The sequence below is a fragment of the Electrophorus electricus genome, chromosome 7 (assembly GCF_041902795.1).
Source record: "Electrophorus electricus isolate QZ-2024a chromosome 7, ASM4190279v1, whole genome shotgun sequence".
NCBI classification, from domain to species: Eukaryota; Metazoa; Chordata; class Actinopteri; order Gymnotiformes; family Gymnotidae; genus Electrophorus; species Electrophorus electricus.
In genome coordinates this window covers 35,570,445-35,585,408 of record NC_137503.1, presented here as the reverse complement: position 1 = coordinate 35,585,408, position 14,964 = coordinate 35,570,445, and the positions used below count along the sequence as shown (strand labels likewise).

At 39.0% G+C, this 14,964-nt stretch overlaps 3 protein-coding genes and 1 long non-coding RNA gene across 4 annotated transcripts; 3 read left to right on the top strand and 1 right to left on the bottom strand.

The window, feature by feature from the left end:
- Positions 1-16: 16 nt before the first annotated feature.
- nsl1 (NSL1 component of MIS12 kinetochore complex) lies at positions 17-3,455 on the top strand. The gene is made up of 6 exons (XM_027022837.3): positions 17-220; positions 363-441; positions 686-816; positions 1,054-1,108; positions 1,258-1,325; positions 1,798-3,455. Exons 1-6 carry the CDS (start codon positions 32-34, stop codon positions 2,041-2,043), a joined length of 768 nt encoding a protein of 255 aa, XP_026878638.2. The 5' UTR covers positions 17-31; the 3' UTR covers positions 2,044-3,455.
- Positions 3,456-3,910: 455 nt separating this feature from the next.
- On the top strand, positions 3,911-6,903 carry batf3 (basic leucine zipper transcription factor, ATF-like 3). The gene is made up of 3 exons (XM_027022836.3): positions 3,911-4,112; positions 4,367-4,471; positions 5,007-6,903. Exons 1-3 carry the CDS (start codon positions 4,065-4,067, stop codon positions 5,151-5,153), a joined length of 300 nt encoding a protein of 99 aa, XP_026878637.2. The 5' UTR covers positions 3,911-4,064; the 3' UTR covers positions 5,154-6,903.
- Positions 6,904-11,114: 4,211 nt separating this feature from the next.
- On the bottom strand, positions 11,115-14,313 carry atf3 (activating transcription factor 3). Its single transcript, XM_027022843.3, has 4 exons — positions 14,153-14,313; positions 13,327-13,574; positions 12,236-12,343; positions 11,115-11,804 (listed from the first exon to the last, which is right to left on the bottom strand). Exons 2-4 carry the CDS (start codon positions 13,564-13,566, stop codon positions 11,547-11,549), a joined length of 606 nt encoding a protein of 201 aa, XP_026878644.1. The 5' UTR covers positions 13,567-13,574; positions 14,153-14,313; the 3' UTR covers positions 11,115-11,546.
- Positions 12,837-13,061, top strand: LOC145658695 (uncharacterized). Its single transcript, XR_014124451.1, has 2 exons — positions 12,837-12,954; positions 12,997-13,061. It is a non-coding gene; the product is annotated as an uncharacterized LOC145658695 (long non-coding RNA).
- Positions 14,314-14,964: the final 651 nt, after the last annotated feature.

Sequence of the window (14,964 nt, the reverse complement as noted above, 5' to 3'; positions counted from 1 at the left end):
TTTTCATTATTTTGAAAATTTGGCGGTAAAAATGGAGGACTTTGACAGAATCACAGCATTACAAGCGAATAAAGACGAAGGTTTCAAAGTAAATGTAAAGTCAAAGAGAGTCGTTGTTTATCAACTTGCAAAATATAAACACTTGTTTAAAAATCTGCTTGATGGTCAGTCTCAGCTGCGCGATGAGGACAAGAACAAGCTGTTGGGAGAAGTGCTGACGGTGAGTGGGTGTTAGCTGATGAGACGCTGTAGGGCAGAGTAACGCAACCCCTGTCTTTGCAGAAGCGTAATGGATTATTTTGTCATCATTTTCTTAGACGTTATATGTCTTCTTCTTTAACCGGGTTTTGTTACGTTTTCAGAATTTTCAGCTTGCAGTGCAAGAAAACATTGTCGTTGATGGTTTTTCATGGGAAGAGGCACCAGAGGAGGATGGCGAAGGTAACAGCTCGCGCTAGCTAAACCCTAACCCTAGCGCTAATTGGTTGTCAAAAAGCTTAGTAGTTTAGACCCCGATCGCTAACCACAGGGTTACAACAAGCCCAGAGCATTTCCTAACCTGTAGCTAGCTTACTAACTAACGCACAGAATTATTTACTGTGACAGCGGGAGATCAAAATTGAGATCATCGCGCTTAGTAACTTCAGCAGGTGTTCCGCATTTACGAGGTAATCTGATTCTCTAGATTGCGAGTTGAGCGCGTTGGATGACCTGCTGGATGAGAAGATAATACAGACCACTTGGAAACGCAGCATTTATCCAAAGAAAATACTTCCATATGTCGTGCGATGTTTGAAAGCCGAGAGAAAACTCATGGTAAGTTATCTACTTGACATAAACCAAATGAAAAGGAAGACAAACCTAACAAAACGTGTTTTTATATGCTCTCATGAAAGTGGTGTTGGTGTACTTGGTCTGCTCTGCCACTAGATGGCCTTAAGCTTTCAGATGAACTTGGGATGATTCTAGCTGCATATCCTTAAATGGTTTGGGAAATGGATATATTGATATAAATATAATCAAAACTAATAATATAACTTGTATTTGTTTTAGGATTTGTTTCAAAATGGAATGAAACCACAAGAAGTAAAGAGAGATGCTGTTCAAGGTGAATATTAAGAAGCACACTTTGCTTATGAAGTTATTGGTTCATTTCTGTAGCTGAAAATGTTGAAAGTGAACATTTTTTATAGTTTTGATAAAAACAGTCATATTTCTACTGTAGTGGTTTCATACTGAGAATCTGTTTCTTTGCAGATGCCATCATGAACAATGTGTCTGTGACTGCCCCCAAGCTGTTCAAGCAAGCATCTACAGTTATGAAGGTTTGGGTCATTGTTGTTTAGTGATTGTATTCTGTCAACTGGATACCTTTCTTGCTCCATGCATTTGTATAACAGCCAACCTGATGGTGCACTGATATTTAAGCACATGAAAGGCAAGGCAGAATGTGCGTCTTCATATTTTACTTGTCAATCATCATACATCTCTCTCTCTTTTTAATTGTCAGTCATAACTATATATGTCTTCCTTCTCAAGTGCTGGTCAGATGTCTTTGACCCCAGGCCAGACTGTGTAGTATATTCTGATCGAGTTGCCTGTCCTCCAGCGTGTTTATTTCATATAAACTAGCACAGAAGCTAAACTTCCCTTAGAAATATTAACACAAGATAGTTAAGTAACTGGTCAGTTAGAAAGGTCCAACTTAAGTAATGCCTTTTGTTTCATAGATAATAAAATTACTTCTTATCGTTTCTATTTTAAATGTTTTAAAAATGATTGCTTTCTTGCATGCAGTCTCTGAAGGCTCTGCAGCAAACAGCGGAAGGCTTGCAGCAGGTGCTGAACACACAGTTCTCAGCTCACACGCTGGAGGCCTACAGAGAGGTGGTGGGCACAACCAGCAGCCAGGCCTGCCCATCACTGTGCCAAGGACAGACGGCCCACAGACACACTATTAAAAGAGCCGTATCTGAGACGGAATACAGCATGGACTATGTCCCTACACCCAAGGCGCCGGCCACATCTGCTGAACATGACTAAGTCGAGCATCGTTCTGTGTTTTATTGCTGTGTAATAGCTGTGTGGGGATAATTGTTTTTAAACAGGAAAGTCAGTGCTAATTCAGTTTGACATACTATATTCATATTTTATATGGGCTGTATAATTTAGTATGCAATCACTTGATTGGCTATATAATTTTTAAAGCATGTAAAAACAGACTACATGTTGACGGTTTTTAGATTTAAAGACTAATCTACTTTTGGGACCTGAAAATGTCATTGTATGTCAAATCTTAATTATATGTGAATGTCTGGGTGGTATTATAGGTAATAAATATAAGTTCTTGGGCAACGGAAGTGTTTTGCTGTATGGAGGACTGGAAATACTTTTTTTTTTTTTTTTTTTTTTTTTTTTTTTTCCCCCCCCCCCTAACTCCATGATGAGCATGAAGAATAAAAATGATAAAATTGAGTTCATTAATCATTAAAATATATTTTCAACACAAGCTTTTAATGTTTGGGTTTTTAACATACCTTCACTGGTAGGAAGCCTGCCTAGTGTTCTAATGTTCACATGGTGGTGAACATCTCTGGTCATTTGTCCACAATAAAAACCTTCAGGTCTTTGAGGGTTGTAGTTGTAGAGGCATCCCTCTTATGGAAATAACAACTGTAATGGCTGTATGAAAGAGATATTTTTGCTCTGTTCAACTTCAGTCTTCTGTGGATGAAATGCATGCTTAGTGGAGGCAGATGAGTGATTCACTTGACAAAAATTTGGCACTGTTTGACTGGAAGAAACAGATAATTTACAAGTTGTTTCCCATTTATTGTCTAGTGAACTTTGAGGCATCTGAACTATTTCAGTCGGCTCATTATGCAGTTTGTTGTCTTGGCTCATAAACAACTTTTTTTTCCCCTTCATGCTTTAGTACTTCAGCATGTGAATCTTGCACATCTGTCCATAAGGGCTTTTTCCTACAATTCTAAAGCCTTTTTTTAAATTGTAACTTGGCCATTGTGTTTTCTCTTTGAATCCCTCTGAGGTCATACTGGTATTATCTTTCTTCAAGTATGGTGCACCCATGACCTGGAGGATCAGCAGGGTTTTGTTCCAACCAGATGAAACACACCTGCTTCTACATCTGTAGTCAGTGTTATATCAGGTGTGACTCCTGCTGGACTGGAATGAAACCCTGGAAACCATCCTTGATATTTTTAGTAGATTTTCATCATGACAAATAACTTTCATCTACTTTTGCTTTTATCACTATTGATTTTCTGTGGTCTGTTAAGGTGTTTGTTACTTCTGATCTTGGTATAAGACAATTAAGAAGGAATTTTAAAATAATCCTGCAATTATTAAATCTTTGCAGTATTTTTTTTTTACCAATTGTATCACAACTTATGCACATTTTATATATATTTGTATTACTTTGTGTCTGGGTTGTTTTATTGTTCAGTAAATGTCATTCACAAATGTAACTACTTAGACTATGTCTTGTTTCTCTTATTTATTACATTTTTATTCATTTCTTTGCTTATTTCTTCTTTCAAGACAACTCGAATTCCTTATGCTGAGTGCTATTTAATTTTATAAAAATGACTTTCTCTTTATTTACTTATTTATTATTTACTGTTTTATTTTTATTTTTGTTTTATTCCGTTTTTTTAGAGTTAACTGACAAGTGAATTTCATGTTTGCTGGATTAATCGAAGGATACCATGTCCAACAGGAAGCCACAACTGCTTAATGCTCGGCGAACTCCTGCAACGTTTAAAATACTTGCATCAGAAACGCGTTTCTGCGTGTGCATCTCTAGTGCCAGCTAGTGGACGCTCGAAGTACTACAGCTAAGAAAACTCGCACCACGTGACTTAAAGTAAGCTATGGGTATTAGAATAAGGGTAAATCCGGAGAATGTAGCTAGCACACTTGTGAACTTTGTTGGGCAAAAGATGTATGTTCTTTTCGTGATAAACAAAAAGTAGCTTAATCATTTCAGTTATTCTTAATCAAACTGCTGAGGCTCAGTCAGCACGTGTTGTTTGACAGCTGTCATGTCTCACAGCGGTACAGCAGTGGTGCGTTTAAGCCGAAGAAGTGAGGTACGGTACGCTTTACTGACTCGTAGTTAAATTCAACATGGTTGGGTTGTGTGTAAATAATGTAACATATTAATCGTTAAAGGTCACATTTATTAACACGCACGTTTTGGGCTCTTTAAATCACAAAGGACTGAAGACAGACAGTCCAGCTTCTGTAGTATACAGACATTTCAGAACAATGTAGAACACACACACACACTTTCCACAGCATACGTAGTCTTAGACTATGTTGTGTTTGTAATGATGTGCTGCAGAGCTCTGATGATGATGAGAAGAGGATGAAGAGGAGAGAGAAGAACCGAGTGGCTGCACAGAGGAGCCGTAAGCGGCAGACCCAGAGAGCCGATGAGCTACATGAGGTGTGTTCACACACCATGCACATACACACATCTAGACCTTGTGTGTTCACACACACCGTGTGTTCACACACAGTGTGTACATACACTCATCTAGACCTTGTGTGTTCACACACAGCATGCACATATGCACATCTAGATGCTGTGTGTTCTGGATACATTAATTTTTGTGTACTGAATTAATGAATACTATGATTTTTATTTATTTTATATAGTGATGAGAAGTTGTTGGAAGAATTCAATAACTAAATCCAAGAAGGTCTATTGTTTGTGTTTTTATTACTAGCAAAAATATATATTTTTTTGGCTGAATATGTAGTCAGATAGTATCAACACCTAAAGTTTTTTGTCTCCAAGTAGTAATGGAAATAAAAATCACAGAATTCTGATTAGTTAAAATGATCTGCAGGTATATTTGTCAGATATTTCTATATACTGTACTTTTTGTGAATAATTGTTTATATAATAATTTGTTTATATGTATTACATGCTTCTGGTGATTATTTTAATGACTCTGAATGGAAATGTTCTTAATCAGGCCTATGAGTGCTTGGAGCAGCAGAACAGTTTACTGAAGAAGGAGGTTCAGGTGCTGCTTGAAGAACAAAAACGCCTGGCAGAGGCACTCCAGTCCCACGAGCCTCTGTGTCCTGTCCTGAACCACGAGCCTCTGTGTCCTGTCTGAACCACGAGCCTCTGTGTCCTGTCTGAACCACGAGCCTCTGTGTCCTGTCCTGAACCACGAGCCTCTGTGTCCTGTCTGAACCACGAGCCTCTGTGTCCTGTCCTGAACCACGAGCCTCTGTGTCCTGTCTGAACCACGAGCCTCTGTGTCCTGTCCTGAACCACGAGCCTCTGTGTCCTGTCCTGAACCACGAGCCTCTGTGTCCTGTCCTGAACCACGAGCCTCTGTGTCCTGTCCTGAACCACGAGCCTATGTGTCCTGTCTGAACCACGAGCCTCTGTGTCCTGTCCTGAACCACAAGCCTCTGTGTCCTGTCTGAACCACGAGCCTCTGTGTCCTGTCCTGAACCACGAGCCTCTGTGTCCTGTCCTGAACCACGAGCCTCTGTGTCCTGTCCTGAACCACGAGCCTCTGTGTCCTGTCTGAACCACGAGCCTCTGTGTCCTGTCCTGAACCACGAGCCTATGTGTCCTGTCTGAACCACGAGCCTCTGTGTCCTGTCTGAACCACGAGCCTCTGTGTCCTGTCCTGAACCACGAGCCTCTGTGTCCTGTCTGAACCACGAGCCTCTGTGTCCTGTCCTGAACCACGAGCTTCTGTGTCCTGTCTGAACCACGAGCCTCTGTGTCCTGTCTGAACCACGAGCCTCTGTGTCCTGTCCTGAACCACGAGCCTATGTGTCCTGTCTGAACCACGAGCCTCTGTGTCCTGTCTGAACCACGAGCCTCTGTGTCCTGTCCTGAACCACGAGCCTCTGTGTCCTGTCTGAACCACGAGCCTCTGTGTCCTGTCCTGAACCACGAGCTTCTGTGTCCTGTCTGAACCATGAGCCTCTGTGTCCTGTCCTGAACCACGAGCCTCTGTGTCCTGTCTGAACCACGAGCTTCTGTGTCCTGTCTGAACTTCACCGAGCTCCCAGCAGCAAAGACCACTGACATCCTCCTTCCTTGACTGCTTATCTAGATACGATTTTAGACATTATTACCTCCTTGGAGTCTAGGAGATCAATTCAAAATTGTAATAAAGTGCACAGTTTCCAGAGAAACAGAATGTTTAGGACAGAGGTCCTTCATCAGCTGTGTAAGCAAAGTGCTACTCTCTCTATATATATATAGTTTTGCATGCTTGATTTAGTGGTACATGAAAATGATTCTTATATGTACAGTTTTCACTATATTTACATTAACAACTTATTCCAGGATTATATTTCAGAGTGTGAAAGTGAAGTCATTTTTGGCAAAAATGACAAGCAATATTTCACTTTCAGTTTGCCACTTTTGGAAATACATTATGTCACATATCAGTCAAGTGAAATGAATCCTTTGTAATTTTTGCTTGTAATAAACCAATTAATGTGAAGCGGTCTGTCTGGTGCACCGCTCAGAAAGGCAGATGATCCTGATGAATGCCACCAAATGGACACAGTTCTGCTTTAGTCTGAATGTTTGTCATAAATACGCCTTCAGGAATTCAATGCTTTGTGTTTCTGTAAAGCAGTGTTGATTTTATATATTACCTTTTCTTCTTGAAAGGAATCATGCAGACATCTTAAATGAATCACTTAGTTGTGCAGTGTGTACATGTACCTGTGTGTTTGCCGTTTTGTGCAGGATATGTAAAATGTAGTTAAATATTTCCACATGATGGATGTCTGTTAAAGTTGAATTGGGTAACCAAGCCAGGTGGCTTGTCTTGGTTACATCTTGAATTTATTGATATTTATTGTAATACACTGTACATGTGTTTTGAATAAACATTTCAAGTTTAAATAAAAATAATTTTTAAAAATCTTAAAAGTAGCACAGTTTACATAATTAGCGGCAAAAGTGAACTGACATAGAAGTGTGGCTGTATGTCTTCATCTGATACTATGTTTCCTGTGGACGTTTCCTGTCCACAGTGTATCACTTCTTCAACCTTACATAGATGTTTACAAATGTGCAGAGGAATCAGTTCTTTGTTTCTCTTCCAGTTTTTGCTTCTCATTTGAAAAGCATCAGAACTGAACTGGACACTTTCCTGCATACTGAACACTTACTTGAATTCTTATACTTAGAAAATCGACGTGTAACATGTCCAGAATATTGTGTAAGTTTTAAGAGTCTCATATTAACATCCGGTTAAAATGTGACAGTTTAGCACACTGTACTGCGCGTGAAAAACACCAAAAATGACTGGAATACAAATCCTACAGGAACTCCCGTATCAGGCTTTGACGCCTGCTATGCTGCTCTGCCCTCTAGTGGACATTTTCAGCAATTAATTATGAACGGCAAGTGTTACAGTAACGTTACATTGTAGAAAACAGTGCAGGCAGGATACGTTTACAGTTCGGAGCATACATTGCTTACCTAATACCCAAACTCAAAGCAAAAAATATATATAAATAAATACATTGAAAAATTGCTGACATTAACATTTACATTACATACAATAAGGTGATAGTACCATGTGTACCAGTCAAACGTCTCCTGCTCATAATTTTGAACTCACATTTGTGATTTGCAACTGCTATTACTAATAGAAGCATTCGTTGTGATATGTATGCTCTTATCCAAAAAGATTGCATAAAATTTTAGGAGCAAAAATATGTGATGAAATATGTTTTGATTTTCACCAATTTAAAACATAAACTAACAATGACTACACACTATACTATATACTACGAACATTGACATAAAATGTAAAATCTACTAGTAACTCTGATACTGGCCTTTAGACCACAATGTGTCTTCAGTCTGGCTCTAAACACAACACATAAGGAAGAAGAACAAGTACTGAAAACAACACCTGATTATTTCCTTAACTCTACCTGTCATGCCATGATGTAAATCACATCACTACAGTATGCAAATACAATTGTTTAGTTGAAAAGGAAGGGAATGTAAACTGTCCCCAGGTTCTTAGAGCTGTTCATGTTAACGTAAGCTGGGTTGTAATCATATCCTTCCTGTTGGGTAGTTCTTGGTAGTATCTGCTCTTTGCACTAACATTTCTGGAAGCATTTGGGACCTGTGTGGACATTTATAGGAAGTAAATAAAGAATGTGGACGTGTACACTTCCCCAAGCTCATGTTTAGAACTAAAAGATTTCACCATACTGGGAAAGATGTTGTCTGAACAGCGTTTCACATTCTAGCAGTGCAGCCTGGAGTGTCAGAAGCTGCTGGGCACTCCCAGAAAGAGATGTCCTGACCAGATATAGCTACCAGTGGAGCTTTATGTGGACCTTTACACTACTACTGTTAACAACAACTACAACAGCAATATCAACATCCACATTATCAACAACAACAATAATAGCTTTTCTTTTTTATTATGTTAACACTTTATGTGTCATCTCATATTACAACACACAGAATTGCCACCCCTAAATTTCATTACAAAACATTACACCAGAGCCAAAGTTTCCAGTGATACATTTTATTTGAAACTAGGGCAGTGGTCATATTGAGTAACAACTGCAAAGCATGGTAATATCTGCTGAAGACCTCAGCAAGGGCTCAGCATCTGAAGATCCTTCCCAGCTGAATTTGTGAACCTAACCTTTTTGGGTTCAGAATGAATACAGTCTCAAGGGAAGGTATTTTAGTTAGTGTTCTTGACCAGCTGCTGTTGAAGGCTTTTAATGCATTTCCTCTTAGACTAATGAATAACAACATTTCCCCCCATCAATCATTCACACAACATACATTCTTGCTACAGTTTTGTTTCAACTACCTTAGACCTGTTGTTTCAGTTATTGGATTGTGGAGCTCTGACAACAGCTGAGTTAAAGGAATACCCCAAATACATTTACAAAATGCTTCACATTCCACGAGACCATTCCAAGCATCAGGTACATAGTTGACAGCAGTGATATAGAAAGTCTATGAGACTGTGGTTATCTCTCAGAAGCTCCTCCAGAATTTGGGTTGGGTACACATACACACACACACACACACACACACACACACACACACACACACACACACATCAGTGCCATTGTTTCTGATTCTCGCATTTGTTACACTTACAACATTTTCCTTACAATACATCAGCTGTTATGGAGCAAAATGTGGCACCACTGCCTTGATTGCATCATAAATGTGTTTTCCTACCATAAACGATATAGATAAATAAATAAAAGAACTTCAAAGGAAACAACAGCATAAATAAGCACAATAATATACAGGTGTGTTTTATGGCCAGTGGATGAGGGCAGAATTATTAGAAGCTGGCTTTTCATTATTACAAGGGATTTTTGCAAGGACAGACATGTAAGAAAGCCACCATATTGCACAAGTATTTCCGTAAGTCTTTACTGTGTACTGATGTAACGTACCCAGAAGGCTTACGGGACTACAGTGTCTTCTTTTCTGAAGACAAAGACTGGTGGATTTGTTGTTCTATAGGAGCGCAATGAAAAGTCCTTCTCTGCCTGTATGTTGACAGATACTACAGTAAAGTTGTTAGTGAGTGGAACCAAAGCATTGTAAACTGTTAATGTATTACTGACAGGCAGTTCCTACAAAGCAGTAGGTAATACTGAAAGTTGATAAGTTTGATACCAACCCTTGGGACCAATTCCAATCTGGAAATTACCAGATATATTGGTTAATCAGACAATCCCCAGTGATTCAGCACAGACAAGCTGGTGTTTCACTATCATTTTACTATGTTCAGTACAGTTTCTGTTGAATTTTAGAAGGTTAGTGGGACTCAATGGTACTTTTTCAAAGTAGTTTACTAAACTTTCAAAGTACCAGAACTGCCTGATTATACTTTCCCTCTGTATGGAAAAGTTTAGTCAGACATGACCATTTTCCCATTAAGTTGACAAATAAAACCCAGTGATTCATGACTGATACACAAGCTGATAATTATTCAGCCTCTGTCCTAAAAACCTGCCTGCCTGACAACTTGCATTGCTGGCCTTTCAAATGTCTTAACATTTATAACAAAACAAAAATATACTTACACATGGAAAATATAAAATTATAAATCCAGTGGTAGAATTACTGTCAGCAGATTGACAACAAAATATTAGCTAGTCTTGCCATACACCAGACTCACAAAGGGCTTTTTGGCCATTAAAAATGTTACACTTTTTTTTTGTTTGATTACACTTTATTGTGATTTTACAATAAGCTTCATATAAACAGTTCTGATAAGCGCATGTAGAGCTTGAAGTGGTGGAATATGACTGACAATAAAAAAGCTTGACCACCAAACGTTTAGCTTTCGACTGAAAATGGCAGTAGTACCATGTTTCAACAGTATAACTCATAAACAAACAAACAATCCAAGGCATTGACGCCAGCGTCATTTATCTTATTTAAATAAATAATGAACTCTTTGTCTAGTGCTCAGTAGACTATTCTGAACACAACTAAACCAAAGTCCAGAAGTCCCTGGTTTCAGGTGTTCTTTCTGAAAGTGGAAAACACTGTAATGTTCAGACGGGCTTGTGTTGGGAAACAGGATTTCTGGGAATATTTCTGCAGGGCAACAGTGAAATATTTTGACAGGAGTGCTAAGACCACAGCCACCATCTCAAGAGCTTCATATAATGCAATACATTTTGAAGTTGATTGTGCCACACATCTACAATATATAAAAAAATACAGTAGAACATTTCAAACATAAACATGAGTCTTATTACTAACACAAAAAGACCCCTATTGCTCATTAGCAACAGGCCTCACCAGACTGTCCCACCTAAAACATCGTAACAAAACATATTTGGACTTCTGAGATGATAAGAGGAACAGGCTTAGTGGTGGACATTCAGAAGAAGAAACCAGCTTCTCCATCATTCGTTCTTTTCTGCTGCTAACTCAAAATCCAACTCATCTCCATTTCCTTGTTAATGTTTGTGGCGTTTTCCTGCAGTATGTCATTCATATCCTGAGAAATTAGTGTAGCAGCTCTGAGTATTTTCATCACTCAGCTTTGAAGCGACTCATGACAAACAACACATCTGTCACAACCCATGTTAAATGAACTGAAGTATAAATATCCATTACACTCTCAAAGACACAGTGGGTTCAGTTCCATTTTTCTTCACAGCATTAGCAGTCATTATTATGAGGGATACTAGCAGGATTACAATAACCAACAGAGTTAATAACACGTTGCTTTGTCAGTCAACATGAGATCGCGGTGTACATACAAAATGGCATGACATGGTCACCATCTAACAGTGTAGTTCTAAATAACAACAAAAAAAGAAAAACGCCTCAAAAGTCCTTCAGTGTTAATGCTTTGACAGGCTGTTTACGGAGTGCCACCAGCCAGTGCTTAATGTCTAGTCTCATCCAGCAGTATCTGGGAGTCGATCCGACACAGTTCCTTGGCAAAAACCTGCTGAAATTTCATCACAAAACTTCACACACACCTGCGGTCTGGGCCTCAGAGATGACCACATGTGGTTTGCACTACAGACTGTGCAGATGCAGTGACACTAAGGTTCAAACCTTGAAGAGCGCCCTCCCTAATCTGCTGTATAAAGAGATTGCGCTCATCCTCGGGGGTCTGGCCATTCTGGGCTCGCACGATGCAGGTGGGTCTGTGGAGGTTCAGCATGTAGACCAGCTGTTGCTTCTGGTTCTTCAGGTCCTCGACCTGGGCCTTCAGCTCAGCATTTATTGATTCCAATTTCTCAGATTCCTACAGGAATGAGAGAAGAGGTCAAAATATCAAAAGAACTTTATTAGGACTGATCTGAAATGTCAACAGATCCTTATTAGGGTTTGGGTTATTAGGACTGTTATTCTGACTGATCTGAAACAACTAGGATCATAAAGAACATGCGGTAATCAACAATATTAAAAAAGAATAATGAATCAGTAAACCATTAATTATAATAATGATTCATTAAACAAGTTAATAATAATAATAATAATAATAATAATGATGATGATGATGATGATGAATCCTTAAAAAGTTAATTATAATAATATTAATGAATCTGTAAGCCAGTTAATTCTAACAAAATTAATGAATCAGTAAAATATTATAATAATAATATAATGAATCCCAAACCCAGTTCCTAATAATACTAATGATTAATCAGTCAGTCCTAACTAAACTAGTCCTACCTTTTGTAAACAGTCTGTTTTCTCTTTCTTCTTGTTCCTGCACTTGGCAGCAGCAATTTTGTTTCTTTCCCTTCGTCTTTTCCTTCTGTCGACCTCTTCAGACGTAAGCTGTAGAAGAGAAACAGTTACTAAGACATGATTAAGGTAAGCTGTAGAAGAGAAACAGTTAGTAAGACATGACTAAGGTAAGCTGTAGAAGAGAAACAGTTACTAAGACATGATTAAGGTAAGCTGTAGAAGAGAAACAGTTAGTAAGACATGATTAAGGTAAGCTGTAGAAGAGAAACAGTTACTAAAACATGATTAAGGTAAGCTGTAGAAGAGAAACAGTTACTAAGACATGATTAAGGTAAGCTGTAGAAGAGAAACAGTTACTAAGACATGATTAAGGTAAGCTGTAGAAGAGAAACAGTTACTAAGACATGATTAAGGTAAGCTGTAGAAGAGAAACAGTTACTAAGACATGATTAAGGTAAGCTGTAGAAGAGAAACAGTTACTAAGACATGATTAAGGTAAGCTGTAGAAGAGAAACAGTTACTAAGACATGATTAAGGTAAGCTGTAGAAGAGAAACAGTTCACTAAGACATGATTAAGGTAAGCTGTAGAAGAGAAACAGTTACTAAGACATGATTAAGGTAAGCTGTAGAAGAGAAACAGTTACTAAGACATGATTAAGGTAAGCTGTAGAAGAGAAACAGTTACTAAGACATGATTAAGGTAAGCTGTAGAAGAGAAACAGTTCACTAAGACATGATTAAGGTAAGCTGTAGAAGAGAAACAGTTACTAAGACATGATTAAGGTAAGCTGTAGAAGAGAAACAGTTCACTAAGACATGATTAAGGTAAGCTGTAGAAGAGAAACTATTAACTAAGACCCTTAAGAGGCAACTTTATTTACTTTAGATTTACTCAAGACACCTGTATAATTTAAATTTCGGTTCACGAATCTGGCTTTTTCAAGCTAATAGGTTTTATAATGAATAGATCAGAAAGCCATTTAAGTATTTTAGAACGGATCTGTTTGTACGTAGGTAAGCAGTCTACTGCATACATTAACCACGTATACAACCGATGCCTTAGGAATCATACCTCTCTCCTGGCTGCCGCGGGGCGCTCGGAGCTGGAGCTACCGTAGTCAGTGCTCGCGGTGTTCATGCCGCTGGACACACGTTTGCTCTGAATCGCGTGTCGCAGCTCCTCTTTGATGAGAGGGCTGAAATGAGTGAAGTCCTCCAGCGTCAAAGAGCCCGGCGGGGACAGGCAAGGGACCAGAGCCGATGCGCTCACTTCTGAAGGACCCACACCCGCACCGGGATGCTGAAGCATCATTCTGAAATCTAAAACATTCATTCAAAATTGGTAGATGGAATCAAGTAACACGTGAGTGTAAAAAAGGGGATTTTATAGGTTTCACAACAAGGCTACTGCGAACTGTATTACCGCGAACAAACAAGCATTCCTAAGCATTAACTCCTCTGGCGTATAACCTACAACATTTACAACAGCTACTCTACATAACTTGAAGGAAAAGTAGCCCTGAATTGTCTACTATCTCGTAGCCACTTGCTTGATTTAGCCCAAGTTTCATAGTTACAGTGGAAACGTGCTGCGGTTCAGGGTTTAAGTCTGATCTGGGTTACGTGAGACTGAGCCTGGTTTGGCTCTGTACGTGCTTGCTTTCGATTGCAAAGATTACACGCGATTTCAGTGTATCGTGACGTTCCGGGCAGGCTTTCCGGAGACTCCGTATTAAAGAATAAACTCACAGTCTCTGTAACACCTAGACATGTCCACATACAGGCTTAAGCCGTAAACTGTAGACGGACAGCGCGCGGTACATATGAGAAGGAACAGCTAGATGATTTAAACAGCGATGGCTACACCAACCCAGCCTACAGCAAACTTCATCACTCACCTTGTCCCGAGCAAAGGCTTGATTAGAGCTCAACCGTGACTACTTCTCCTCGTTAGGGTGTTCTCTCACTCAGCTGGGAAAGTTCCAGTCTTCGCCGGCCCGTTGCATCACCCTGTTTTATAGTAGTAGAGGTAACCCTAACCCTAGAGGTATTCCACTAGCGAGGGGCTGGGCAGGAGTGACGTCAGCCTATTTATAGCCTGAAGTGGAGCTTTGCTTCACGATGATGCAATCAGGCAACCCTGTGCACACACCATAACTGGACAGGCTCTTCCCTTTAACTCCCAGGGAATTTAAGTCGGGCTCTTCCCTTTAACTCCCAGGGAATTTAAGTCGTAACATTTCACACTAATGAGCAAATGAAGGAATACCAGTCTAATGAGTGAAGAATTTTGGTATGCTCTCTGGACGCAGAGTAGTTAGGACACTTAGGTAAGGATTTGTGGCTTAAACATAACCAGTCTAGTTCAACCTCACTACACCTAACACAACATAAAGCCACTCTTAGTTAAACATAGATGTCCTTTATATAGGCTACTGACAAGACAGAAAACAAACAGAACATAAGCAGAAACCTGAAGATGGAGAAATGTTAAGGTAATGTGGATTTCTATGGATCTGTATTTCCTTGCTGTAAGGTACTGTGTAGACATAATGTGTGAATCAATATTTAAAATTCAATATACTTTTAAAGAGGGGCACTGAAAATATTTACTTATATTTACCTATATATATAAAATATATAAAATATTTACTTATATTTACCTATATATTACATATATATATATATATATATATATATATATATATAT

What these genes read in the sequence shown, in the direction of transcription:
- batf3 (XM_027022836.3), top strand. Translation starts at nt 4,065, where the DNA reads ATGTCTCACAGCGGTACAGCAGTGGTGCGTTTAAGCCGAAGAAGTGAG. An exon ending in GTTTAAGCCGAAGAAGTGAG is followed by an intron (nt 4,113 to 4,366) that starts GTACGGTACGCT and finishes GATGTGCTGCAG; the next exon opens with AGCTCTGATGATGATGAGAA. An exon ending in GAGCCGATGAGCTACATGAG is followed by an intron (nt 4,472 to 5,006) that starts GTGTGTTCACAC and finishes GTTCTTAATCAG; the next exon opens with GCCTATGAGTGCTTGGAGCA.
- atf3 (XM_027022843.3), bottom strand. Translation starts at nt 13,566, where the DNA reads ATGATGCTTCAGCATCCCGGTGCGGGTGTGGGTCCTTCAGAAGTGAGC. An exon ending in CCGCGGCAGCCAGGAGAGAG is followed by an intron (nt 12,344 to 13,326) that starts GTATGATTCCTA and finishes TCTCTTCTACAG; the next exon opens with CTTACGTCTGAAGAGGTCGA. An exon ending in AAACAGACTGTTTACAAAAG is followed by an intron (nt 11,805 to 12,235) that starts GTAGGACTAGTT and finishes TCATTCCTGTAG; the next exon opens with GAATCTGAGAAATTGGAATC.
- nsl1 (XM_027022837.3), top strand. Translation starts at nt 32, where the DNA reads ATGGAGGACTTTGACAGAATCACAGCATTACAAGCGAATAAAGACGAA. An exon ending in TGTTGGGAGAAGTGCTGACG is followed by an intron (nt 221 to 362) that starts GTGAGTGGGTGT and finishes TTACGTTTTCAG; the next exon opens with AATTTTCAGCTTGCAGTGCA. An exon ending in ACCAGAGGAGGATGGCGAAG is followed by an intron (nt 442 to 685) that starts GTAACAGCTCGC and finishes CTGATTCTCTAG; the next exon opens with ATTGCGAGTTGAGCGCGTTG.